The sequence below is a fragment of the Zingiber officinale genome, chromosome 2A (assembly GCF_018446385.1).
Source record: "Zingiber officinale cultivar Zhangliang chromosome 2A, Zo_v1.1, whole genome shotgun sequence".
NCBI classification, from domain to species: Eukaryota; Viridiplantae; Streptophyta; class Magnoliopsida; order Zingiberales; family Zingiberaceae; genus Zingiber; species Zingiber officinale.
Window position 1 is genome coordinate 111,165,298 of NC_055988.1, and position 27,690 is coordinate 111,192,987.

General features: G+C 39.0%; 1 protein-coding gene and 1 long non-coding RNA gene across 3 annotated transcripts; one reads left to right on the forward strand and one right to left on the reverse strand.

The window, feature by feature from the left end:
• Window positions 1–9,447: 9,447 nt before the first annotated feature.
• On the forward strand, window positions 9,448–17,715 carry LOC122041933 (uncharacterized protein At4g26450-like). Of its 2 annotated transcripts, XR_006129126.1 has the most exons (5): window positions 9,448–11,366; window positions 11,542–11,725; window positions 11,888–11,936; window positions 16,228–16,357; window positions 17,524–17,715. XR_006129126.1 is itself a non-coding variant. In XM_042601826.1 (4 exons), the coding sequence occupies exons 1-4, from the start codon at window positions 9,508–9,510 to the stop codon at window positions 16,278–16,280; spliced, it is 2,145 nt and encodes a 714-aa protein (XP_042457760.1). In that variant the 5' UTR covers window positions 9,448–9,507; the 3' UTR covers window positions 16,281–16,549. The 2 variants fall into 2 exon arrangements, 1 of the variants encoding a protein (XP_042457760.1); XM_042601826.1 differs by lacking the exon at window positions 17,524–17,715 and having other exon boundaries at window positions 16,228–16,549.
• A 4,240-nt stretch (window positions 17,716–21,955) lies between these two features.
• LOC122041934 lies at window positions 21,956–24,230 on the reverse strand. Its single transcript, XR_006129127.1, has 3 exons — window positions 23,614–24,230; window positions 22,351–22,384; window positions 21,956–22,107 (listed from the first exon to the last, which is right to left on the reverse strand). It is a non-coding gene; the product is annotated as an uncharacterized LOC122041934 (long non-coding RNA).
• Window positions 24,231–27,690: the final 3,460 nt, after the last annotated feature.

Below are 27,690 nucleotides of genomic sequence, written 5' to 3' on the forward strand. Positions count from 1 at the left end.
AATTATGGAGAAGCTACACTCGGGGGCTTACTATTTGGAAGATATGGACGGACAACGACTGGAGCGTCCTTGGAGCGCAAACCATCTCTAGTCGTACCGAGCCAGATGAAAGGTGCGTTAATATATTTATTGCCGTACGCTTTTGGTTTTTCCTGCACACTTCGGTTACAGGAGTAAAATCAAAAAACAAGGTATGTCAATGTTTTTGCCGAACGGTGAGTCATGAGTGAAGACCGTTGAGCGGCGACGTTAAACGCCAGAGCCAAACCGGCGACTATAAATACCGGACCTGAAGACCATCGAGCGGCGACGTTAAACGCCAGAGCCGAACCGGCGGCTATAAACACCCGGCCTGAAGATCGTCGAGCGGCGACGTTAAACGCCAGAGCCGAACCGACAGCTATAAACACCCGGCCTGAAGACCGTCGAGCGGCAACGTTAAACGCCAGAGCCGAACTGACGGCTATAAACACCTGGCCTGAAGACCGTCGAGCGGCGACGTTAAACCCTAGAGTCAAGCGACGACTATAAAGCTTCGCCTTCGCACCGATTCAATCTAGCATTGGCCCCTGGGAAAGGAGGCGATCCTAAACTCGATTGCCATGTAATAGCCCATAGATCAAAAAACGAGGTCCTGACGAATTTAATAGCGATCGAGGAGACAAGTAAGCCGTTGGATATACACAGATAGAGAATAAGCAAGGGAAAGGCCCGGAAAGAATTCATTAGTCAAAATAAGCCGAACGACGAATATATATGTCAAAATAGGCCGGATGGCAAGTTCATATCAACAACTTCACTCTAGATAATTAAAGACCTCATCCGGGATCGTGGTAAGAAGCCCAACGTGATCACAGACAGGGATGGTGAAGTCTTTAGTGAGACGACCCTCCGCCTTCAGAAAATCGACCGTGGCAGTGATGGCCAACTCGAATGCACGCACGAGCGAGCGCTCGCTATCTCAATAAACTCCGTCGAACGGATATAGTTTTGCCGCAGGACAGCGGAGCGGGTCGGCTCGGCCTCTTGGTATTCTTTGAACGCGGCTCGGGAGGCCTCCAGCGCGTCCTGGAGGTTCTTTGACTTCTCTCGCAGGGTAGTCGTCTCTGTCGAGCGGGCAGTCTTTTCAACGGTCAACAGGTCCGCCAACTCCTAGACCCTCCGCGCAAGGGCCCGGGCCTCAGTATTCTTTATCTCTAGATCGGAGATAGCCGTGTTTTTTCTGGTGTTGGCTTGCTCGATCTTTTTGTCATAGGTCTTAACCTCGGTCTTGAGCCAATCCACCATAGTCTGCAGGCCAGAAGATTTGTGCTGCTCGGCCTCCAGCAGTCTCTTGGTCTTGTCAAGATCCGCCTTCAACTCGGCGTAAGAGGGGCCTTGAGGGGGAGCCCCACTAGAGACCTTGAGCTTCTTGAACTCCTCTTCTAGGAGCGCTAGGCGGGTGCTTACCGTAATGCTTTCCACCCAATACTGCAACCAGATCGGAAGGGAAAGGGTCAGTGCCGAACCGAAAGGAAAAAAGAGAAGGTTATAATGACAATTACCCCGGTGGCCTGTTGTATGTGGCTGTTGCCGAGTAGCCCCGGGGGCATCAGAGCAATGCGTGCTCGAGCGTCTTCCCAGACCTTCGCGAGGGGTCCCCGGATGGTTATTTGGTGTTTGGGGCTCGCCGGCTGTTCGGCCGTCTGCAGATATTCCTCCATCGGTAGGTGGAGTAGGGCCTTGATAGTCCTGCGCTGGCCCAGGGTAGACTGAGCAGACGCTGAAGGGGCAGAGGATTGGCCGACCGGATCGGAGCGTATAAGAGACCTCCTGATTTTCCGCCGAGTGGGAGGGAGTGAGCTCAGGGGCTGGACAGCGATAGGGTCAGAAGGCCAATCGCCTTGAGAAGGGGTCCGGTCGAACGATAACACTTCCGCCATCGCAGGAGCCAACAAAGGGGGATCGTCCGTCTGCTCGGACACGTGCACGGCTGAGGTGGCTGAGCGGGTTGGTGTGCCCGTTCGACGTCGTTTGCATCTGAGCAACGAAAGTTCATCACCAGGGGACCCATCCTCCTTGGCCTGACTGGTTGGTTGAGTACCTAACGGGGCAGTCTCTCCTGCCACCTCGGTAGTGGCGGTCCGAGCGGCAGACGCATCGCCCGTCGTTTGCACCTCTTCACTCTCGCTCTCGCCCTCGTGAGAGCCGACCGGATGGATGCCTAGTTTCTCCGCCTCCTTCGCCGCCGCTGCCTCTATTTCCGCCGCTCTGAGCTTTAGCATGCCGAGCACCACCGACTTCATTATGGTGGAAGCTGCAAAAGAAAGAAAGGAAATCAGTTAGATCCAACGAAGAGATGAGAGGGAAATTCCTTACCTAGGCCGTTCGGAAGCCGCTCTCGGATCAGACTTAATCCGAACAGATACAACATCCCCTTGGGCAGTAGCTTGTGGATGTCTAACTTCAGCCCTGCCAGCAGGTTAGCCGTGTGGAGAAAAGCGGACTCGGTCCTATACCTTTTCAGGTCGGGGGGAGGTGGCAGAGCAGTTTGCCATTGAGTTCGGAAATGTGGCGACTCATGGAGACGCAAAAAGAAAAATAGTCATTCCAGTGTTTGTTGGAAGTAGACATCTTATCAAAGAAAACCAAGCCGATCCGAGACTGAAACAAGAAGGTGCTTATCTCGGACTGTTTGGGATAGTAAAAATAATGAAAAATCTGAGGCTTAAGGGGGATGTTGTGCACTCGGAAGAGCACCACTACGCCGCACAGCAGCCTAAAGGAGTTGGGCACAAGCTGGCCGAGCGGAATGTGAAAGTAGTTGCACGCTTCTATGATGAAGGGGTGGATGAGAAACCTAAGGCCAGCTACGAATTGGTCGCGGAAGAAAGTAACAGTACCAACCGGCGGATCGTGGGCTCGGTCAGACGGCTCGGCTAGGGTAAGCTTGTGGTCGGCAGGAATGCCATAAGCATTAATCAGATTGAAGGCATCTCCCGAGTCAAACCGACTCTCCATGGCGTGATACCCAAGGCCAGGAGAGGGGTTGGAAGAACTAGCCATGATTGGAAAATGAAACCCACAGAAGGTTCGTCGAAAAGACTGAAGGAAAGAGCACCGATAGAGGCGACGCCAACGAAAGCAAAGCGAAGCAATAACGATTTAACTCAGGTTTTGATGAATGACAAATCAGGTTAAGTTAGTCTGTTATTGTCTAACACTCTGATCGAGTGTGTAGGAGAAGTCCAGACAGGTCGACGGGCTGACCGGATGTCTGGCACGAAGCCCAGCTAGGTCGACGGGCTGACCGGATAGCTGGCACGAAGTCCAAGCGGGTCGACGGGCTGACCGGACGCTTGGCGAGAAGTCCAGCTAGGTCGACGGGCTGACCGGATAGCTGGCGAGAAGTCCAAGCGGGTCGACGGGCTGACCGGACGCTTGGCAAGAAGTCCAGACGGGTCGAAGGGCTGACCGGACGTCTGGCAGGTGAGTAAAGGTAAGTCACTGGAAGGGAGTGACTGTGAGGACGCGTTCCCGGGAAGGGAACATTAGGCATCGATCCGGCTTAGATCCATTTCGGATATCTAAGTCGAGATCGTGACTAGATTCCGGTCTCGGAAAGACGGAATCTAAGTCATACTTTTTCATGTCAAACTCATGAACTGTGCTAACACTTTGTTTTGCAGGAAATTTATTATACTTGCCTCGGACTAACCTTGTCTTACAGGAGAAGGACCTGTTCTAGAGAAAGGTGGTCCGGGCGCCCGGAAGGGATCCGGGAGCCCGGGAGGCAAGTTTTATCCCGATTGCGCGTCGCCACGTGGAGCTCACTGGTTGGACCTGCCACGTCTCACCAGGGCGCCTGGAAGGGATCCGGGGCGCCCTGAGCTTCATATAAAAGAAAGGGCAAGGGTAGAGCTTTGACATGAACATCTGGTGCCTCGTCTTTTCTTTTATGCTTTTATTTATCTGCTTAATTCATTTTACAAGTGTTAGCTTAATCGTTCGAGGAAGGGTTGTCTGTTTTTAATTGACAGGTTATTTACCAACCCTTCTAGCCGGCCCAACGGTCCTACAAGTGGTATCAGAGCCGAGTATGCCTCAGAAGGACTAACCGCCGTCTGAAGCAACAAAACAATGACCGGAGCTAGCGACTATCCACCAGCATTCGAGGGGGAGCTTGCTTCTTGGAAGCAACAAATGACGGTATTTCTTAACTCTGATATTGGTATTTCTCTAATAATGAAAACAGGTTATGAAGCACCAAAGACAACGAATGGAGAAGAACTCGATCTACGCCTATGGAACAAGAAGCAACGTGACGAGTCAATGGCAAACGGTCGAGCAGAGTTTCACATTTTAACCGCAATACCAAACGAAGACTTTGATAGAGTTGGCGAATACAACAGCGCAAAAGAACTTTGGGAAAAGTTCTTAAAACTCTACGAAGAACCGATTGAAGTCGTCCCCTCAATAGACATCGAGCCGTCATCAGAAGAATCCGAGACGGAAGAAATTACCGAGACAACCCCAACAGCCGAAGTACATCCCGAGATCGATGAAGGGGGAGAATCTTCGGAAGAAATTAATTCAACAGGGGGAGAACCAACGGCCAACGAGGTAAGTAAGGTATGGTCTCTACCTTCTGAACAACCGGTTAATTCAATAGAAAAATTGCTTGAAGATTTTTGCGATTTAAAAATTGAATTACCGAAAAAGTTTTTTGAATTAGAAAATCAATTGTCAAATTTGTCTTGCAAATTAGAAATATTATCAAAAGAAATTTGTAAATTTAAAAATATTTTGACAAAAGAATTATGCAAATTAGAAGAATTTTTTGAATTACAAATTTCTCTCTCGAAAGAATTTTACGATTTAGAAATTGAGTCACCGAAAAGGTATTTCGGATTAAGAAATCTGTTAATAGATTCCTGTAAATTAGAATTTTTGTTAAAAAATTCTTGCAAATTACAAAATATTCTTTCGAACGAATTTTTTATATTGTCGAAAAATTTTATCAAGTTAAAATCTATGTCATCCGAATATTTCTGTGAAATTAAAATTCAAAAAATAATAGAAATTAACATGATACAAATTTCTGCATGTATAATCTTTGTGGCGTTAAATCTAAAAAAGATTGATTTAAGAAATTATGATAAGTTAAAATGAAAATTTAAAACTTTCTGATAAACAGAATTAAGAACTAAATAAATAAATAAATGCATAGAAATTTTTTAAATGTTTAAATTTTCTTGCATAAAAGTCTTTTGGGCTTAGAAATTTTTTTTTAACTTAGACTTTTCAAAAAGCTATTGGTGATAACTTAGAAATATTTTAACTGATAACTTTTCAAAATTTTCTAAGTCTTTAAACCCTTAGAATTTTAAACCCCATTTTATTGTGATAAAAGGGGGAGAAGAAGAAGTATAAGTCTAGGGGGAGGTAGAGAAAATTGAAAATTAAAATTTTCTGTTGAAATTTAATTTTTTCTATTTTATTGCACTTAATTGCAATATAAGTTAGTTTATGTTTTATGTCTATTTTTTTCCCTAGCTTAACTTGGGTTGATCACACCAAAAAGGAGGAGATTGTTGGAACCCTAAGGTTGGTTTTGGTGTGACCAACAAGTTAAGTTAGGTCCTGTCTGTTTCTAACCTGATGTCTAAGTGTGCAGAAGCTTAGGAGCATAGGTACTCGAGCGAAAGACGCAGCTAGCGAGAAGGACGATGCGTCCGAGGGGAGTCTTTGCGGAAGAGTACAGACGAGAAGGAAGTCTGTGTGGTGGTTCCGAGTCTGGCCGGGCGGAAGATTGTTCGGGAGCAAGAAGCCTGAGGGAAGCACGCTCGAGAAGACCGGAACTTGGGTTCGGGTGAGCCCTATTCCGGATAGCAGAGATCACCCAATCAAGCGGATTCGGAGCAGAGGACCCGGACGAAAGTCAACCAGAGTTGACTCAGCATCCGGGCCGCCCGGGACTGTCCGGGGCGCCCGGACCAGCCCGGTGAGCCCAGACTAGTCCGGGGCGCCTGGACAAGCCCGGGGCGCCCGGAACCCTTCCGGGCGCCCGGGAGTCAGTTTTTGACCGGATCGAACTTTGACTCGATCATAACGTTGGGGGATAAAATTTATCCCCCAGGGCGCCCGGAACCCTTCCAGGCGCCCTGACCAAGGCTATAAATATAGCCTTGGTCCAGAAGCTTTTCAACAATCACGATCATTCTATTTCCAAACACTTGTATGCTTTAGTTGTAGTTAAGCTTCTGTTTTCTGTGCCTAAACGCTGTAAGAGGCTTCTCCGCCTGAAGGAGTTTTTGAGCTTATTCTTCCTTGGATTAACAACCACATCAGTTGTAACCAAGTAAACATCTGGTGCCTCGTCTTTTCTTTTATGCTTTTATTTATCTTCTTAATTCATTTTACAAGTGTTAGCTTAATCGTTCGAGGAAGGGTTGTAGGACCGTTGGGCCGGCTAGAAGGGGGGGTTGAATAGCCCTGAAAAAAAAATAAACAGAAAAGACCCTTCTCGAATTTTCAACAGAACACTTGCATAAAATTAGCTAAGTAGAAATACAAGAAAGGAACGAGGCACCGTGTTTGACTTGGTTACAACCGGGGAGGTTGTTAATCCAAGGAAAGTGATCGCACTAAAAACTCCTTCGGGCGGAGAAGCCTCTTACACTGGTGAAAGCACAAAAACAGAAGCTAAACTAGAACAGTGAGCGCACAAGTGTTTGGAATGCTAATTCCTGAGTTAATGAAAAGCTTCTGGACCAAGGCTATATTTATAGCCTTGGTCGGGGCGCCTGGAAGGGTTCCAGGCGCCCTGGGGGGGATAAAACTTATCCCCCAACGTTCAGATCGAGTCAAAACTCGATCTGGTCAATTTTACTGCTCAGGGCGCCCCGGATGGTTCCGGGCGCCCCGGAGGGCTCCGGGCGCCCCTGAGCCCAAAGTCAACAGTTGTTGACTTTTTCATCCGGGACTTCTTCTTTGGTTCAATCCCGCCTCGGTCCGGTTCTCCTCCTCCGGATCCGCTCGCTTGGGTGATCTCTGACATCCGGAATAGGGCTCACCCGAACCCATCTTCCGGTCTTCTCGAGCGTGCTTCCCTCCGGCTTCTCGTCCCTCGGAATTACCGCGTGTCCCTTCTCGTCCACCAGCGTACTCATCCGCAGACTTCGTCCCTCGGTCGCACCCCGTGTCGACCTTCGCGCTAGCTGCGTCTCTTGCTCCCCGAGCAATCTTCCGCTCCGGCTTTCGTACCTCGGAACCACCGCGCGCACTTCCTTCTCGTCCGCCGGTGTACTCTTCCGCAGCACCTCGTCCCTCGGACGCACCGCGTGCCGTCCTTCTCGCTAGCTGCGTCTTCCGCTAGAGTACCTGTGTTCCTAAGCTCCTGCACACTTAGACATCAGGTTAGAAACAGACAGGACCTAACTTAACTTGTTGGTCACACCAAAACCAACCTTGGGGATTCCAACAGATCAGAGAGCTTACAAAAGGAGACCTAGGAGAGGAAGGTAGAAGATCGCCGGAACGCTGGAAGCTGGAGAAGTCGCTGGAGCACGCGGAGGTAGCAGCGATGGAATAGAAGTCGACACTGGTGCTTTATAAAGATCGGGTTCGGTCAACCCTAGCCGTCCGATCTAGGTCACAGGGATCGAGGCTTGTATCCGACCGTGGAATTCAAACCGCCGCCTGTCCCATCGGGGTTGACGCCCTCGCCGTACGATGATGGCGGTGGCGCCACGTGGCGTTAGGTTAAAGGGCGACATTTAATGGAGACCATCAATCGGCGTGGCCGCGTGCTCGATTTTGATGACGGGGATCTACACGAAGTCCGAGGGGATTTCGATGACGACAGCTTTGATCCGGACATGGAACGATAAGATTAACAAGTACCGGCGCACTCCCCGCCGAGCGGCCAACGAAAGTTCGGCCGAGCGGATCACCCATGCCCACCTTAAGCATTTCGTCATCGCGACCGAGCGACCGACCAAGCACTAAACCAATTTGTCCAGTCAGTCGGACTTACAACCTCCTTCGACTTGATTTGAAGGGGAGGCATGTGATCCCTGGGTAAAGTGGGACCCGGATGGCAGAGGAGCCGACGACACGTGGGGATCGGAGTCAGCACGGTCAACATCCCAGGCTCAGCCGACCGAGCGGAGTTCCCGCTCGGTCGGACAAGGTACACTGCCGGACGACCGGCGTACTACCCGGACGATAGCACGACAGCCCAGCTCAGCGCTAGGTTTCCGACGCTCAAAGGACGAGCGGAGTCCCCGCTCGGCCGGATGGCGGACACTGCTCGATTCCGCATGGTGAGGCAGCTACGCGTGGCGAGGAGGAAGCAGGATGATGCACTAAGGCGAGCGGGCCTCCCGATCGGCTCTGTCACTCCCTCAACAGGGTGGGGGCGCAGCCAAGCGAACCTCTCGCTCAGTCTTGTAGACGATCAAATAGCAGGAGGGAGTATCTTCCTCGGGGCAGGTGTCACCGACAAACGGCATGGTTTGCGGCATGGTCAGGCAGAGAATCGTAAGGTGGAAGCTTCCACTGTCGCATTAGGGATATGCTTGGTCTGTTAAGGTATGACGTCAGCCACGCTTTTCTGACACACTCATTACAGGTATGCTTTGATAAGCGTGTACATCTTGGTAAGCATGCATGCACCTTCAGGGAATCCTATATAAGGACCCCCAGATTTCAACGGAGGTAGGTGCGATTCATCACTGTGGCTACAGTTCTCTTTACTTTGCTTCTATTTCTCGTCGCCGTGAGCTAACTTGAGCGTCGGAGGGCCGTCGCCGGGAACTCTTTCCCGGCTCGATTATGTGCTTGCAGGTTCTAGACAGAGGTCTACAGACTCTACACCTTCCCAGAGCCTACGTGAAACCAGCAGGAAGTGCCATGTCTCCAACGACCATCGTCTCAACACTCAGACAGGATCATCCATCATTCAAAAGTTTAAAAGCGATATTTTTTGAATAAAGATAATCTTAGGAATTCATTGATGATATTAATTAACGATTATCATTATCGCATGTCTGTAAGTCCGAAACTGAACTTCGAATCATTTTAAATGGAAATTAATATACTTTTGAAATCTCTTTAATATATTTATACTTTTATATGCATTTATATCTTTGGATCTATTGAGAATAATAAATTTTTAAATGGGTAAAGTACAAATATAAAAAAATCTCATGATTATTTAGTGACAAAAAAAAAAGGGAGGCATTTCAAAAATATGCTACGATATTATAGAAGTTAGGTAAGGCAAATCATAAATTCCGAAAACCTACTCGTTCTAATAAATAATAATTATGTAATTGGGATATATAGCCCTACTCGGTCAAGGGTCTAGATCGGCAGTTGTGGCCCGACTTTGCACGCGTCGAACCCGTTGTTCCGGGCCGGCACGGGTCTCCACCAATAAAAACCCGCCCCGATAGGGAACGTGTGAGGGTTCTTCATTCCGCTGCAGAAGGAATCCGGTCGATTCTTCTCCAGCCGAAAGGAATGCAATCCAAGTACCGCAACTCCGGCGATGGATACCGTCCGAGGTCGCCGTTCCGCCGCAACCAGAGGCGCGGAGGTTTCAGCCGCAGCTACTCGAAGCCCCACAACCCTCCCGCCACCAAGGTGGAGATCTTGATGGAAGCCGGCCGCCTCGCCGCTGAGTATCTCGTCTACAAGGGCGTGCTCCCCTCCAGCGCTCTTCCTCCCCGCGAACCCTCCGCTGGAGGCACCATACAGGAATTCAGAGGCTACGGGAGAGACAACCCCGCCCCATCGTTCTTCAATGAACCCAGAGTTCCGGCTATGGCCAGGCTTGGATACCCGGAATCTGGAGCTGGGTATTCGAAGAAAAGGTTTAATGATGATTACGAGCGATTTGGGCCTAGGAAGAACGCAAGGGTCCAGAGAACAGGGGCATACGCCAGAGGGTTTGGTGGTCCTGATTGGGATAGGGAACGGGGAAGAAACGGGCTGTGGATGGAACGGAGTAGAAACCAATCGGATGTCATGGAAGAGGACGACGACGACTTTGCCCCAGGATACAGCAGAGATCGGCGGAGCGGGCATGAGGAGGTTGGAAGCAGCAGGGTTGCTGGAGATGAACAGCACTCGAAGAGTGAAGTGGTGGGCGAATCAGGGTCAGAGATTGATGATGCTGGCTCCAAGGCGAGTTCGAATAGTACTAGGAAGGATGCCCCTTCTGCAGGGTCCGCTGATGTGAACAAAGGGGCAGATGATGTGATGGTCTCAAATACAGAAGCTGGAGAAGGTAAGAGTAGCGAGAGAGAACAGCTGGGTAAGAAAAACACAGTGGAGGAGGATTTGGCCATGAAACCTGTTGAAGTCGATGAAGGTGTGTCTGTCAGTGATCATGCTGATGGCCTGTTGAAACTTGGTGGTTTTCCGAAAGTGCCAAAACGACCTCGATCATCATTGGCACATAAAAATCCTACTGATCTTGGTTTTAAAAGTGAGGCTGGAAATAGAGTTGAATCTGCATCCAGAGAAGAAAATGAAATTATTGTGGACGAACTTCCAACTGATGCTTCTTTGAAACAATCCCCAACACCCTTGTCGCACACAAGTCTCATCCACTGTGAGCATGGGAATGAGTTTGAAGTTTCTATAGGAGGAACTGAAACAAGTGCAAGCAAACTTCCAACTGAAGGCTCACAAAAAGATTCTCATATAGTTTACACTGACAAATCTGATTCTGAAATACCAGTTAATTCCGCTGAGGTCGATATTCAATCCTCCAAGCAATCACTCGAGTCGCAGTGTGAGCTGCAACAGAACCTACCTTCAGAAATGTCCATTACGAAAGTAGATGAAGACAAGGATGATAAGGTTAGCGAACATAGTGGTAACAGGGAACTTGAGAAGCAGATTTGCTCATCTTCACCTAGTACATTCCAGAAGAATGAACCCTCTCAGCTTTACAATGCTACAAAAACACATGTTGAACTGTTCATTGAGAAGCCACCACAGGACAAAAAAATGACTGGGCCAGGTGATCAACTGAACCCAATCACTGCCCCTTTAGCTCCTGAAGTTTCAGCTGGATCTTTCTTGAAATTGCAAAGGCTAAAGCATAACCAGTCAATGCCATTTAAGATCTGTGACCTTAACCTAATGGAGTCTCCTGAAGTAATTGATATTCCTGAGCGTCAGATTACACACACTTCAACTCCTCCATTGGAATCTGGAAGACAGCGTTCAGTTGATTTTGGTTTGTCAGTAAACAACAGGGCCAAAAGTAGTTATGGCTTCAACCAACTTTCAGGGGATGAAAAAGTCATTCCCGTAATTGATTTGGAGGATAACTCCACAATAGAAGTGAATGATCCTTCCAAATCTAAGTAAGCATTTAGTCAGTGCAAAGGGGCTCGTTTTTTATTTAATTGCCTGCAGTTACCATGTAGATTGATATTTCTTGTAAACTATATTAGCTTATTCTTTCCTCCATCAGTTGCTAAAACATGCCTCCGGACAACCAAACTTGATTCTTTTAAGCTCAATATCATGATGTTGCAGGAATGAAATAGTATATCCAACGGAAAATGTCTTAAACCAGACAGCACATTCAGATAATCTTCCTGCTATTCAGGATACTTTTTTGGCGATTTCTGATTACCTTGGAGCTGACATAACATGCAGCCCATCAGGCCAAGCTGAACTTAATAATCTTCAAGTTGGAATAGGTCTTCATGGTACAGAGGTATCTTTCACTATATTTAACTGAAATTCTATAATTGAGATTCAATAGTCAACAGTTATATAGTTGACAATTTAACAATCACTTACACAAGAACACAATTATTTTATGTATGATGTTACTAATATAAAAACTACTAATTCCTTTGCTTTTGGTCTTCTTTAGGGGTTTGCTGTTGTTGATGATTCGATATATGGATCTCTTGGAGATATAGGTTTGTCAAATATTAATTTTGTTAAGTTCTTTTTATTTCTCCATGGAGCAACAAAAGTAGTGATCCTTATTTGAAATTGATTGACCATCACATGGTTCTTTTAACTTATAAATTTGCTTGTTCATTTGCAATTTCTTTATCATTTCATTATTGAAAGTTACTAGTTCAGTCAAATAATAATCTAATTTCATTGAAGAGATTCTATAGAAGGCACACAATTCAACTCTTATTAAGTGCATTAGAATAGAAAAAATGATTTGAAACTTTACCAAAAGGTGAGATAACAAAGCCTGCCGATATTACTTCCAGAGTACTTTAGTGAATTTAGAGGAAGAAATGTCTCTAAGTTATAAGTGCCCACTAGAGAGTTGTAGTATCTTAATTTGTTGTTTATACTAAATTTATTGCGACAAAAATAATATATGCAAATCTTATCCTTGAGGGATTAGCACACCTTTACATAGACTATTGTTAGCACTTTACAACAATTTAATGATCAGTTGATCAATATTGACACCAAATGGAGGATGAAGAATAAATACCCGAGAAAAAAGTAAATGGTGCTAAACTTGATAGGCCAGTCATGCCAAATGAAAGCTTTTTCTACAAGGAATCCTCCAAGAAGATAGAAAGAGGCTAACAATGAAGGAATCCACTTAAAAAAGAGTGAGAAGAGAATGAAAAGCAATCTACTTTCATCAAAAAGACGTAAGAAATGTAATTTTAAAAAGAGAAGCATAAATTAATATTTATTCTGAAACTCTGAAACTACCATTTAAAGGATGTACACTACTACTTTTATGCACTTAAAAGCTTAGAAAGTGAGGAAAAATGCAAGTGATTTTAACAAAATTTATGTACATACAACTCAAGTACCTATGCTACTTTAATAAAAAATTTCAAGTATCAAATAGAAGATGTTAAAACTCCTAAATTTCAAAAAAAAAAACATGCTTGATAAGCTCTAAGACTCCCATATTCCAAAACAAGTTTGTTTGCATTCCATATACTTACCTTTTCCAATAGTTAACCATTGTGATGTAGCTTTGGTGTACATTTTGAGTTGCTCTGATTGTCATGCTAAATTCCATGATCGGGGAGATTGAAGAATTGAGTGATCCTTGCTAGCTCTTGCACTATTCTCTCCTGTAGAATTGAGTGATCCTTGCTAGCTCCAGTACTATTTTTTGGCTAGAAAGAGCCAATAAATGTGCTCTTGCTATAATGCTAAAATTTTATCTCAACTAAAATAGTGCGTCTTTGATATTAAAATATGGTAATGAACAATTAAGAATGCACAAACGATTACCTTTCATAGAAAGCCACCTTAGGTCAAGAATTGTTGAGAAGACCTTGGTATACTTTCCAAATCTCATTGAAATAAGGATCAACTTTATAAATCTCTTTAAACACTTCAAATCCAACCACTTATACTTACATTATGGTAAGCAAAAATATCTTCTATTAAAAGCATTAGTCACTTGATTTAGAACACTTGATTTTTGTTTGATAACAAAATATATGTTTGAAGAAACTTTAACCATTTGGCATACTTAGAATTGAACTTGTGATGCCCATTGATGTACTTTAAGGTCTCATGATTAGAGGAAAAAATAAAAATAAACTCTTTGAAAATAAGATAATGCCTCTAATGTATTAAAACACAAATGAAATGATAGTATAGAACTCCTTATCATAGATAGAATATTTCTTATGAGACATAGACAACTTGTTACTAAAGAAAGTAATGGGCTTACCTTCTTGACCAAGTATGGCACCAATACCAACATTTGAGGCATCACAATTAAGTTTAAACACTTGTTGAAGTCGGACAGTGAAAGAATAAGAGCCTTGGTACTCTTCTTTTTGATAAGTTTAATTTTTTTTTTGAACCTTTATTGACCATTGACAATTCCTTGCTTTGAGCATCCAGTGATCCGAGAAATAATAAAACTACTTGATGAATTGCTGATAAAATGGAGCATGACTATGAAAACTCTAAATCTTAAGCAACCTACTTAGAATACCATGAAAGTATAGCCTCTACCTTAGAAGGGCCCATCTTGATGCCTTGGAAGGGAATAGCCTAGGAATATAAGGCTATTTGTTAAATGAACATTTCTTTAAATTAACATAAAGCTTTTACTCCAACACTTTAAAGACGAGGTATAAATGCTCCATATGTTCTTCTTGATCTTTATTAGACAATAAGAAATTTTCCAATGGAAAATTTAAAAATATAATTCATTAGTTTCATAAAAGTAATAGGAGTATTGAAAAGATTGAAAAATGTCACTGTCTATTCATATAACTTATCTCTTGTTTCGAAATCATTAAAATTTGTTTTCCATTCATCAGCAAAGGAATAAGTATTCTTGTAACTATCATGCATACCCTTCCTGTCATATTGTCATGGTGTTAATTGACTTTTAGCTCATTGCTATTTTGAAGCCAAGAGAGATTGTGAGCTCGAGGATGCTCCACCTCTTTAAGTATTGTTTTAGCCATAGCATTTTGGTAATTTCCTCCATTTCATGAAAAGTGCATCTAGTGTGAGAAATCTTAAATTGGAGAAGCATTAAAAGTTCAACGAATGAAAAGAGTTTTACCTTCACCTCCATATGTGATATTATCCTCTTTGATTGTGCCATTATACTTTGGTGATTGCCAATCTCATTTATCTTTTGCCTCAGCCCACTAAGCTAGTAAATTATGATTTATTCCAGTGGCTAAAAAATGTCACGTCTCATCATGAGATGATCAAGTTCCTCTTTCTATTCTCCAACGAAACAATTCTCTCAAGACAAATGATGGAGCTTGGGGCAAGCATCTAGCAAATAGTTCTTTGACAAGAATTTCTTTTTGAATTCCTTCTTCATTTTCTCCTATGTTTTAACCCCCTTTTTTTAATTAGCTCTTCAATTAGGATATTCCTACCAAATAGAGGCATGTACATAATAATTTTAAATTTGACGACAATACATATTACCTTACGATCATTAGGCACAACTTGATAATCCAAGACTCACTCAAAGTAAGTTGAGATAATATAGAATGCCCATCTTGAGAATGAAATTTCGTTGGAAATGACTACTCCTTCAGGTAGGTTTTCGAAGCAGAGTCTCTTCATCACTTGATTTCTAGCACAATAAAAGGGGTTAATTCATCATCTTCAACATTTTAATCTTCATTCTCTGAAATATGATGAGAAACACCATGTTTCAAAATCTCCATGCATTCAAGACACTCTTGTAGAAGCTCAACTTGTCTAAGTGCCGCCATCCCTACATCAAGCAAATCATGTTTGTGAGATGTGGGAAGATCAGGGTTGGGACCTTGCCACTGAGCCATCCAAATCTAGGCTTTGATACCAAATTGACACCAGATGGAGGAGGACGAATAAGCCACCAAGAAAGAAGACAACATTACACTCCATGGGCCAACTACACCAAATGAAAGCTTTCTTTTTGTAAGGAATCTACCAAGAAGATAGAAAAGGGGTAACTATGGAAGAATCCACATTTAGAATAGTGAGAAGGAATTTATCTTATCAAAGAGTCATGAAGAAATCCATCTTAAAAATGGAAAATATAAGCTAATATTTATTTGCAAAATACCATTCAAAAGATGCACAGTGGAACTTTCATAAACTTACAAACTTAGAAAGTAAAGAAGCAAATGATCTTAATAATGATTGTACCTATGCAACTCAAATACCTATGCGACTTAATAAAAATTCCCAAATACCAAAAATTAAAACTCCTAAGTTCCACACAAGCATTCTCAATAAGCATGCTAAAATTCCTAAGTTCTAAAAACAATCATCCGTGCATGATTGCATTTCGCATGACAATTCTTTTTCAATGCTTAATTATCATGATGTAGTTATAGTGCGCTTACTCAATTTTGCTTCGATCGTCATGCCAAACTTTATTATTCTAGAGATCATAAAATCGAGTGATCAGATGGGTTGAGTGTCAGAGGATTGGAAAGTTGAGGTCGGATGTCGAAGGATTGGAGCGTTGTGAAGTCATGTTGGTAGCTCACGCATCAACTATTATCTAAATTAGTCTTCTAATTTCTAAATTCTGAAATAACCAAATTAGTCTTGGCCATTTTATGTCTCTTTCATGATTATTCTCTTCCCTGTTCATCACTTTCTATGTTGCTGTGTTTTGTTACACAAATGATTAAGTTGGATAGGTAGGCATGTTATACTTTTTTTTATAGCCTTTAGTGATCGTCTACTAAAAAATTTATTTGTTTTCTAAGCAAAAGTTTCCATTTCCAGGATTTATGGATGTGTGGGACCAAACACCTCAGGATTATGAGAAGTTCTTTTGACTTAAATTGCATCATGACATCATAGCATGGTTCTCTATTACTCAATATTCTGTGGCTGCCACTTTGATTAGTAGTAAGTAAGTTCATTGGCAATAACAACTCTTTTCTGATACATCATTTAATGTTGTAACCATCACTTTGGCCACTGGCCTGAAAAACAGAAATTCGTCAATCTGTATTGTTGTGTTTACTGATGTCAAAACTGCATGCCGCCTTTCCTTGTAAGGGTAATTGTTGTTTCTTCTGATCTAGGTAATTTTGTTTGTTCACTCTTTGCTCAGAGTTTTAGCTTTCTAATAACCTGCTGGTTGATGATGAACAATGATGGTTTTCGTGAATTTACTTACTTACGACCTGCTGCTGCAAATGGAGTATATATAGAGATCATTGAGTGTTTTAATTATTTTTTTCTTCCATTTATCCATTTCTCCAATACATTCAATCTCATAATTGGATTGGAACTGTTTGGTAAATTGCCAGTTTCCATTTTCATAGATCAGTTATTGAATCTGCAGAGGCTAATGCAGGTATACATAAAACATTACTTTTTTTTTTTTAAAAAAAAAATCCCCTGCTTGAGCCACATAAGTAGCTTTCTTGAATGTATTTTAAGGGGTCCCCGGGGCTATGGTGCAGCGGTAGAGCACCCAAGTTATCACTCACGCACCTGCGGTTCAATCCCCAGTTATGGTGTATTTGCAGGAATTTTTTCTCCAAATGGGGTGCGCAACTAAGTGATGCTCCACCTGCATCGAATACTTCCCGATTTATCCTTGTGGCCGGTGGAAAAAATCCGTAAGGCCGGGCCAGGGCTTGCTGTGTTTATCATTTTTTTTTTGAATGTATTTTAAGGGGGATCAGATAGTGATGGCACATGATTGCATATGGCATATGCTGTTAAAAAACCCTTGTGGTTTATTTAAACTAATATAAACTAAATCAAATTGACTGAAATCCTAAGCAACCCTATTTAGTAGTTTATAACATGTAATTTTTAACTTAAATAGTTTGTTTGTAAATGATAAATATTTTAGATAATTATATATATATTTTTTAATATTTGAATACTGTTTGCATGTGCCCTATATATTGTACATGCACTATATAGTGAGTCAACTGCATATTGTTTACATATGCTTTCTTAAACCTTGGAACAAATATAAGTGGTGTTGAAGAATTAGGATGTTAAGCCAGATCACTAAGCAGGTTGTATTAGTTGTGTGATTCAAGTTTTTCTTTGTAGATTGCATTGGATTAAGTGAACAAAGGGCACAAAATTAGGTTCATTGCACCAGGCAATATGCAAAGGAAAATGAAATTTGGGTAAGATAGTACTATAAATATGGACGTGCAGCTAATTATTTTATTCCTATCCAACTTTCTTCAGTTGTTCAAACTATTTCAAAAGGCTGCGCTGAGTTATTCAATTTTCTATGTTAATGCAGGTACTTGTGATTTTTTTGTGGTTGTTTTTGAAGAATTCGGACATGTATTTGCTTAAAAACATAAGAAACTGTGTTCCTTAGCTTGGGCCTCATATATATATTACAATTAGTAACTTACAAATATTATCTAAATAGATTTGGTTCATTGTCCTTTTCAGGACATTTCAAATTAGATGATTTCCAACACATGGTTTGTAGGAGGGTTGTGAGGTCATGGTTCTTGAGTTGAAAGGATTTACCATTACAATTGGACTTATCTATTTCTCTTGTTGTTTCTTTTCACCTTTTTCATTGATCCCAACTCACTAAGACCATAGCCATGTAAGCCTGATCATCTAAAATGAGATTTCTACACTTCTTGAGAATGACAATGACCTATAGAATGTGTTTGAAAGGATTCACATAATTCAAAGTTTGAGGTAAACAAGTTGCACCAGCTGAAGCATGTTTGTTCATTCAGACTTAGAAGCTAAAGATAAAAGAATTTTATTTTCTCCAAGAAGTTTTAGCATGACCAAAATGACTAATCAACTTGATAATGGTTTATTATTGTAGCTGTTAGTCTACCTGGAAATCTCAATTATTACTTCCTGGGATCTAGCCTCTAAAACTTAATCTTGAATTGGCAAAGTGTACTTTTTCTTTGAAAGAAGTTGGTTTAGCTAATGTCCTAGTATGTAAACTCGAGAGCCTAGATCTAGGCTCTTTTTATTTCCCCATGATTTTTTACCAGTTTTTTTTTTCTAAGGTTATCAAGGTTTGATGTATATTGAGCTAGCTGCAGAATTATTTATGGTGATTTTGGGATGTGTTGGTATAAACATCCATGGATATTGTCTAGTTGCAGAATTATTTTTGACTATAGGGATGTTTCTGTATAGAATCCATGCTTTGGGTACCTACTACTTTCAAGTTACAAGAATTTGATTAGTCATACATGCTTAGTTTGCGTATGGAAGGATAATCACTGGAATAAGTTCTGGACTAGATTAGGTTTCTTTATAGTTGTCTCAGTGCTTCTACCTTTTTTTATTTTTGAGCACTTTTTCCTCCTTTTTCTTTTAATTTCTTATCTTATTTCATTGACAATGATTAATATAACAGTAGTAGCCATGAAAGTGAATTGATGTATCCAATTTTCACTGCCGTTCCATTCAGTAAAAGACCACACATTATTGGAGTTTGTTATAATAGCTACCATTGGCATTTGATTGGGAACGGTAGAGTAGGATAATCTTGGAGACACCTCGCATGAAGTTGTAGTGCTTAACTTCACTAGTACGATATTATTTATGCTTCTTTTCTTTACAATTTTTTGAATATGTTATTAACTCGATGGCTGCCATTCTTTCGTGTTAGCTTAATATGTCACTAGCATTGTTTTTGACCATCCATTTCAAGTTTCTTTAGTATACAACACTGCAAACATGGGTATGCATTCACCATAGGAAGGCCCTCATAGTTATCCACTTGATTTCCTCTATATAGTCAAATTTTCTATTGTTCAAGTTTGCTTGATAAGATAATCAAGCCGACTTGAGTCTAAAATGAACCAAGCTGTTGAAACAGGTGTTCAAGCTGCTTTGATTTCTTTTTTACGAGTTTAAGTTTGGCTTAAGTTTGGTTCATTTAGATGTGATCGAGCTTTTAATTCAAACTTGTTTATCATTTGGAACTTTCACATTCTTAAACTTAGTTGGTTGATTAGTAAGCTAAATATTATAAGTTTATTTGCTCATTTTGACATTTTTTTGTTTATTTACAAGTTCAATTCATGAATATTGTTCATGAATAATTTAGGGTCTCTTGTTCATGAACATTAATAAACTGAACACATGTATTAAAACTTATTTAATTTAATGAGTTAGTTCAAGTTTGTTCATTTAATTAATCTTATGTATGTTGAACAAATATAAACAAGCTTTTACCAAGTAAAATATTAAGCTTGTTCATGAACGTTTGGTTCATTTATAACTCTATTCCTTTTTGTGTAATTTAACTTAGTGCTGCTGCTTTAAGATATATGAACTATAGGCTTGAAGGACAACTGAGAAGGCAAGATAAGAGTGGTTCTTACACAGGAAACCCCAAAACTCCTTGAATATATCTCTTGATCTTTTATAAATGCCATATGATCTGAAAGGACAATTCCTGAGACAAGCTTAGAAAAACAAGGTTAAGTATCCGATTTTCTTGAAGAATCCTCCAATGCTTGGGTTGCTGTAAGAGTTTCCTCTTTCATAGTAGGACTTTGTCTTTACCTCAACCGTTCCCTAGATGCCTGGAACTTTGGCATCTTCCTAGTAAAACTTTGGCATCTTTATTCTGTGCAACATGATGATTTGATATATGTGATGGCCAGGAGTTCATGATATTTTTCTTGTGTAATACACGCCATCTTGAATTCTTATCCATTTCTCTTTCTTCGTTTTCCTAAAATTGTATTTCATTCAAACATCTTCCTTGATTTTTTTCCTTTTTATTTTTAGAGCTTCTTTGTCTTGTGGAATCTGTGTTATTCTAATATACCCTTGAGTTTGCAATTGAGCCATTTAGCAAGGGTTGACATGGGTTAGGCTGGTCAAGTTTTAAAATCCTACCTGACCCACCCACCCAGTTTCGTTTCATTTAAGGTATCATTAAAGCTTAACTTGAATCTGAATCCAGTTTCACTAAAATTCCCTTAAAATTTGTGGGTTGGTTAGTAGATTCATTTCTGGATCTATCACTCACTGAAGTAGTTACTTTCCATGCACATTCACAATGCTATTATCTGTGCTCCTCAATCCCATTAGCTGTCTTGACTTGTTCAGTTTTTACCCGAGTTCGTGTAATCTGCAGTGTACAATCCGGAAGTGGGATCTTGTAACTATGGACTTTGCCAAAGGCCTCTCAAGGTCTAGCTGATTGCTTCATTTCTTACTAAAATCAGTCCTTGGAGCAATTAGCTTATCCGTATTGTTCTTGGGCATTTTTTATTTTTTATTTTTTATTTTTTATTTTTTATTTTTTGTGGAGAAGATGATGGAGGCTGAAGGATGAAACAACCTTCTTTGCTTGTGCTTAGGATGCGCTGATGGTGATGTAGTGAAGAGAGAGGTATTTGAATAAAGGATATAATTAAAGGAGAGTCCTTGAAGTGATAAGTTATTTTTATAATGGCAATTGAGGGACACATTTAAAGTTTCGGAATGCTTAATAGATGCACCTAACTTTTTTTTTCCTCAAAGGGCGGATTTGATTCGCATTTTATCCCTCCCGCACTACCAAAAAAAAAAAAAAAAAAGTTCCAATCTGGGATAAATTTGGAAATGAATTTATAAAAAAATTTGGGACGAATTCTGAGATGAAAATATTTTCGTCCCAAAACTATTATCCTCAAATTTAGGATGAATTTTGGAACGAATTTAGGAATGAATTATCTTTTTGTCGTCAAATTCATTATAAATTTAACAACAAAATAAAATTCATCGCAAACATTCTGCAATGAAACTTAGATTTCATTGCCAAATTTAACAACAAAGCTTCGGGTTGTCGCAAATTCGTTGTTGATTTTGCAACAAAAAAAAATCGTCCTTAAATTAGCAACAACAAAATATTTCGTCCCTGAATTCGGGTCCGCAAAATTTAGGGATGAATAATAATTTCGTTGGTGGTTTGCAATGAATTAAATTTCGTCCCAGAATTTGTCGTAAAATTTGTGACGAATTTGAGAATTCGACCTAGATTTTAGAATGAATCTGTGGATTCGTCCCAGAATCTGGGATGCATTTTGGGACGAATATTGCGACGAATTGATTTTCGTCCCAAAATTTATCCTAAAATTTGGGATGAATCTAGAGATTCGTCCCAAATCTGGGACGAATATGCGGATTCGTCCCAGAATTTGGGACGAATTCAAAGATTCGTCCTAGATTCTAGGACGAATTTTAAGATGAAAATTAATTCATCATAATATTATAGTTACACAGTATGTTTAATAAATTGGCAATGAATTATTTTCGTCGTCAAATTTGTCCCTAAATTTGGAAAATTTGACCAGATTTTATTTGTTTTCACAATTTATCGTGTTAATACAATACAACACATCTATTTTTAACAGAAACATACTACACATCTAATTTAACATATCACATCTTAATTAACATTTCACACATCAAATTAATCTATAAAATGATATGAAAACTTAAATTAACATATCAAATGCATATAAGTCCATACAACAAAAAGTTCCATACAACAAAATTTATTGTACCATACAACAAAGTATCATAAAAATCCATACAAGTCATGACAAAATATACATCCAACAAGTTAAGTTCACAAAAAACTACAAAAAAACCTTAAACTAACAAATTTCTTCTCAATCTAATCTTCTTTTCCTGCATCAAAACAAACAAAAATTTCATTTCTATCCAGAAAGATATTTACTTAAACTAACAAGAAAAATAATTATAATATGTAGAAATAAGTATGACATTCATAAGAGATATTGAAATAAACAAACAAACAAAACATTTCATTTCTAACAAGATTATTTAAACTAACAAGAAAAATAATTGTAATATATAGAAACAAGATATGTGTAATAAATTTCTTATGTGTGTATAAAACTTAATACTTACATTCTCCTCCGACATAGATTTTGCCTCATAAACCCTGTTCAAAACAAATAAACAATATTAATAAAAAAAATAAAAAATTGAAAGGTTCACAATCCATATACTCAATATTATTAATTGTAAAATTCAAAAATTGTTTCAACCCAGTAATAAACTCATGTGTCTAAGTTCACAACAACAAGTGCAATAATAACCGTCTTAATCCAAGGGGATCCTAGCTATCTAATAATAAAATATCCTCAAACTCCATGATATCATCATACTTATAATAAACAACGAGATCAACATCAAGTAGTCCTAGATGTTGATCCGGAGAGAATAGCCTAGTGAGATACGCTATCCCTCCGCTAGGGAGTGATTTCCATCAAATATAGATAGGTATAATCTCACTATCATATATATCCTCACACAAGTATACAACTATACTACATATGATTTCAACAACCTGTAGGCACGAGCTTAAGTATATAACCATACTATAATATAAATGCACAAACATAAACCTATAACTAGACTATGGTATGATAATATCATGTGTATATATATAACCAACCTAATCATGAATAACAAATGAGACTACATAAATATCAAATGGATCAAAATATAAGGACAAGCAATAAAGTATCAAACTCAAGAATCGATCTAGAGTAGAGTCAAGGTAAGCAATTCAGTACTGCCAAATGAATAAAATAGATCATGCACTAAGGTCAAAGATCTAAAGAAACAAGTCAAGAAGTACTCACCTCAAATGTAGATTGTAATGAACCAACTCTGCGTTGAAGAACTTATCTCAAATTAGTATCTTACAACACAGAATACATAATAGCTAAGTTTAACATAAACCAAATAACTAAACCTAATCCTAATCTGATTAGGTAACTATGTTTTAATTCCATTTAACAATCCATCACTTCCTTAAGGCTAATCTCCTTATGAATTTAATCCAACCCAATTAGTTAACCATTCATGTCAACATGCTTCAATTATCCTATAAGATATGAACTAACAATTCAACTAATGAATTCAACTAAACGATGAATCCATATTTCAAGTATCTTTTATCAATTTATTTGGTCAAGTATCAACTATTAATCCACTTACATTAATCAACATTGCACTAACCCCTATTCACTTAATCCCTCAATCCCATTGTTAACATCAAATTACCCTACCCCAAATCAACAACCACATTCCAATTTTAGATTCTACACAGTAACAGTAGGCTAATTAACTTGTACAAAAAAGTTAGGTAAGACAATTTGTTACCCTGTCTGTTAGCTCCTCCTTCGACAGTGGTGGATTCCTCATGGCAGGTGACTGGTGATGAGATCAAATGAGGGTTGCCAGTGGTCGCGAAGCTGGCCACAGTTGTGGCTGGCTGTGGTGGCTGCGGCTGCCGAAGCAGAGAAGGATCGACTTTGGGAGGAAGAACATGCAGCGATGACTTCGCTTATGGCAGCAGCAGTTGCTGCATGGGGATGCAAGTGTGGGGAAAGAGACAAACACAGATCTCCGGCGTCTTCTCAGCCCTTTTGGCAATGGCGATACCGAGTAGAGGATGCTGTGGCAGCCGATTATTCGCTGTGAAGGCCTCGGGAAATAGACGCGGATGTCATCAATGTTCTCCGACACCTTCTTGCTCATGGCCGGAGAGGGCCGACGATGAAGAGGTGGTTGTGACTCGAGACTAGGGCACGAGAGGGAGTCCACTTCGAGCTTCCTGCATCGAAATCTTCGACAAAGGGGAGGCAAGGGTGACCGGAAAGGGGCCGGCGGTAATCGACATCTCGTTGTCGGTGGTTGACGGTGATGAAGAGGAGAAGAAGGGAGAGGGGCAGTGCGGTGGATCTGGGGAAGTGGGAGAAGGAATCGGCGAAACAGTGAGGAGAGGAGAAAATAACTTAGGTTTAAATATTTATATTGGATTAACTAACATGTTTCGTCCCAAAATTTGTCCCTAATTCTGGGACGAATCCGAGATTCGTTCCATATTACGAATTCAGGATTTGTTCCAAATTCAAAAAAATAAAAAATTTAAATATTGACCTAGAGATATCGGAATTTCATGAAATAAATTTCTATGGTTTCGTATTATTCTCCTGATCATGAAACGACCTCAACTATAATTTTGACAGAATAAATTTAGTGTAGTAATTTTTAATGAAATAATCAATCGGAAGCCCTAAATATCGACCTAGAGACGTTGAAATTTCATAAAACAAATTTCTATGGTTTTCTTATTTTCTCGTGATCTTAAAAATATCTTCATCTATAATTTTAACATAATATATTGAGTGTGGTAATTTTTTACCACGAATTAGGTCATATTCGTGTTAAAAAAATCACCACACTCAATGTATTAGGTTAAAATTCTGGCTTAGGATTTTTTTATGATCAGGAGAAAAATACGAATGTATAGAAACTTGTTTCATAAAATTATGACATCTCTAAGTCCATATTTAGGGCTTCAGAATGATTTTTTTTTTTTAATCTGGCGCGTATCTTGAATTCGTCCTAGATTTTGGGTTGAATCCAAGATTCGTCCCAGATTTAAAAAAATAAAAGAAAAATTAATCAGAGGCCCTAAAAATTGACCTAGAGATGTCGGAATTTTATGAAATAAGTTTCTATGGGTTCCTAGTTTTGTACCGATCATAAATATGTTTTCATCCATAATTTTAACCTAATATATTAAGTGTGGTGATTTTTTAACCTGAATTTGACCTAATTCAGGTTAAAAAAATCACGACACTCAATATATTAGTATAAAATTAAGAATGAGGATATATTTATAATTAGGAGAAAATTAGAAACTCATAGACTCTTGTTTCATGAAATTATGACATTTGTAGGTCTATATTTTATGTTTTAGACACATATCCAAACATGCGTTGAACATTAACATACTTAATTAATAGTAAACTATCTATGTTTCATTAAATATAAAAATAGAGATATCGGAATTTTATAAAATAAGTTTCTATGCGTTTCTAATTTTCTCTTGGTCATTAAAATATCTTCATCCATAATTTTGACCTAATATGTTGAGTGTGGTGATTTTTTAAAATGTATTAGGTCAAATTCAGGTTAAAAAATCACTACACTCAATATATTAGGTTAAAATTTTGGATTATGATATTTTTATGATCAGGAAAAAAATACGAACGCATAGAAACTTGTTTCATGAAGTTCTGAAATCTCTAGGTCTATATTTAGAGCCTCCAATTCATTTTTATTTTCTTATTTATTTTTTTGATTCTGGGGCGAATCCTGGATTTGTCTCAGATTTTGGGACAAATTTATGGGTTCGTCTCAGATTTTGGGACGAATTCCTATATTTGTCCTAGATTTGGGGACGAATACAGGATTCATCCCAGATTTAAAAAAATAAAAAAAAGATACTCAAAATATTAGGTTAAAATTATGGATGAGGATATTTTTACGATCAGGAGAATGATACGAGCACATAAAAACCTGTTTCATGAAATTCTGATGTCTCTAGGTCCATATTTAAGGCTTCTGATCATTTTTTTTAAAATTAATTTTGGGACGAATCCAGGATTCGTCCCAGAATTGGGGACGAATCCATGGATTCGTCCCTTATAATTTTTTAAATATTTTTAATCTGGGACGAATTTTGCGATGAAAATAATTCTCGTTGAAAATTTGCGACGAAATATTTTATTGCAGATTTCGTTATTAATTTGAGTCGAATTTTATTTTTGTTGCTAAACTTATTATGATTTTGGGACGAAAAATATTCGTCCCAAATTTTGAGCCCTAAATTATTATTTTTTTATAGTACCGTCATAGTTGATCTCATCTTCATTTTTCCAAACATCCAAGCCATAATTTGAAAAAAAAACGTTTCTTGTATCCGAGCCACCTAAAAGTCTCATGGAGCTCGTACTTACCTTAACTCTGCAAGATTTACACGCAATTGTTCCCGCACAAAACAGTCACTCTGACGGGATTCAACCGAGTAAAAGGTTGATGGCAAAGTAGAAGAAAAACCTTGAAGATCGATTGTTTTCCAAAGCATACTTATCAAGGTTTAGGGATAGCACCTCATTCAATATTTTCTCATCGCTCTCCAAGATTTACTCATGTAGGTATTATATTTTATTTTGTTGTAATATAAATCTAAACTATGTAAAGACTTGCTCATGTATGTATTATATTTTATTTCGTTGTAATATAAATCTGAACTATGTAAGACGGCTGGTTTTTATTGAGTATAATATATATTTGTTTAGAAAATATTACTTTAGGATTTTTTTTGTTGCCCATGTAGTTGAAGTTTTTGGAAAGACTAATTGACGCTGCAAATACAATCATCCGAATATAAATGAATAGTTTTCTTACATGAGACATTATGTGGTGAGTAAACTAAAAACATATATATTTAGAGGTGTTTTTATTTTAATTTGTCTACACTTACTGCTTAGTAATGAACTTTCAAACCTGAACACAGTGATTCTGAACATTATATTCCAACACCAATGGGATACTTAACTCGTTATTGTGGTGCTGGAATATAAATTCCAGCAGTAGTACAACTGTGGTGCTAATTTTTATAATTAGCACCATAATAATACTAATCCTTGGAAAGCAACGCCACTGCCTCTAACATCTGGAAATATTGGTTGAACTTGTAAAATCAGCACTACTATTGTAAAAATTTCATTATACTTACCAATTAGTACAGATTCATAACTTCATGGAGTAGGCACACAATAATGATTGCGCATATATATATATATATATATATATAACCTCTTCCAATGTATAACAATTTTTAAAAAATCTAAATCCTATTCCAATGTATTACTAAGCTATTTTTTAAAATTTTATTTTTTTCTGATAAAATATCATATTCTCTATAAAGAAAATATTTCTGAAATTTTTTTATTGTTATTGAGTTTTCTATGAATTTTTTTTATTAAAATATTAATTTTTTATATTAAAAAATCTTGAACATTCAATTTTTGATAATTTATTTTTTTTACAAAAAATGCTTACTATTTTACCTTCTTAGAAATTTTTTCACGATTTTGCAAATTTAAAAACTATTTTTAAGAATTTTTAAGATATACCTTTTTCTTAGAAAATAATTTTTTACTACTTATATTAATTTTATTTTTCTGTAAAAATTTTATCACGATTTTTGATATATTTGTTTAACCGTTACAAAATTTTTTTAAATTTTTTATAATTCAAAATAATTTTAAAATTATTTCTTCCAAAACTGATTTATAAATCGCAAAAATTTAGATTTTTTACATTTAAACTTAATAATTTTTCTAAATGTTAGGCACTCTTTTTTTATCCCTTAGAATTTAT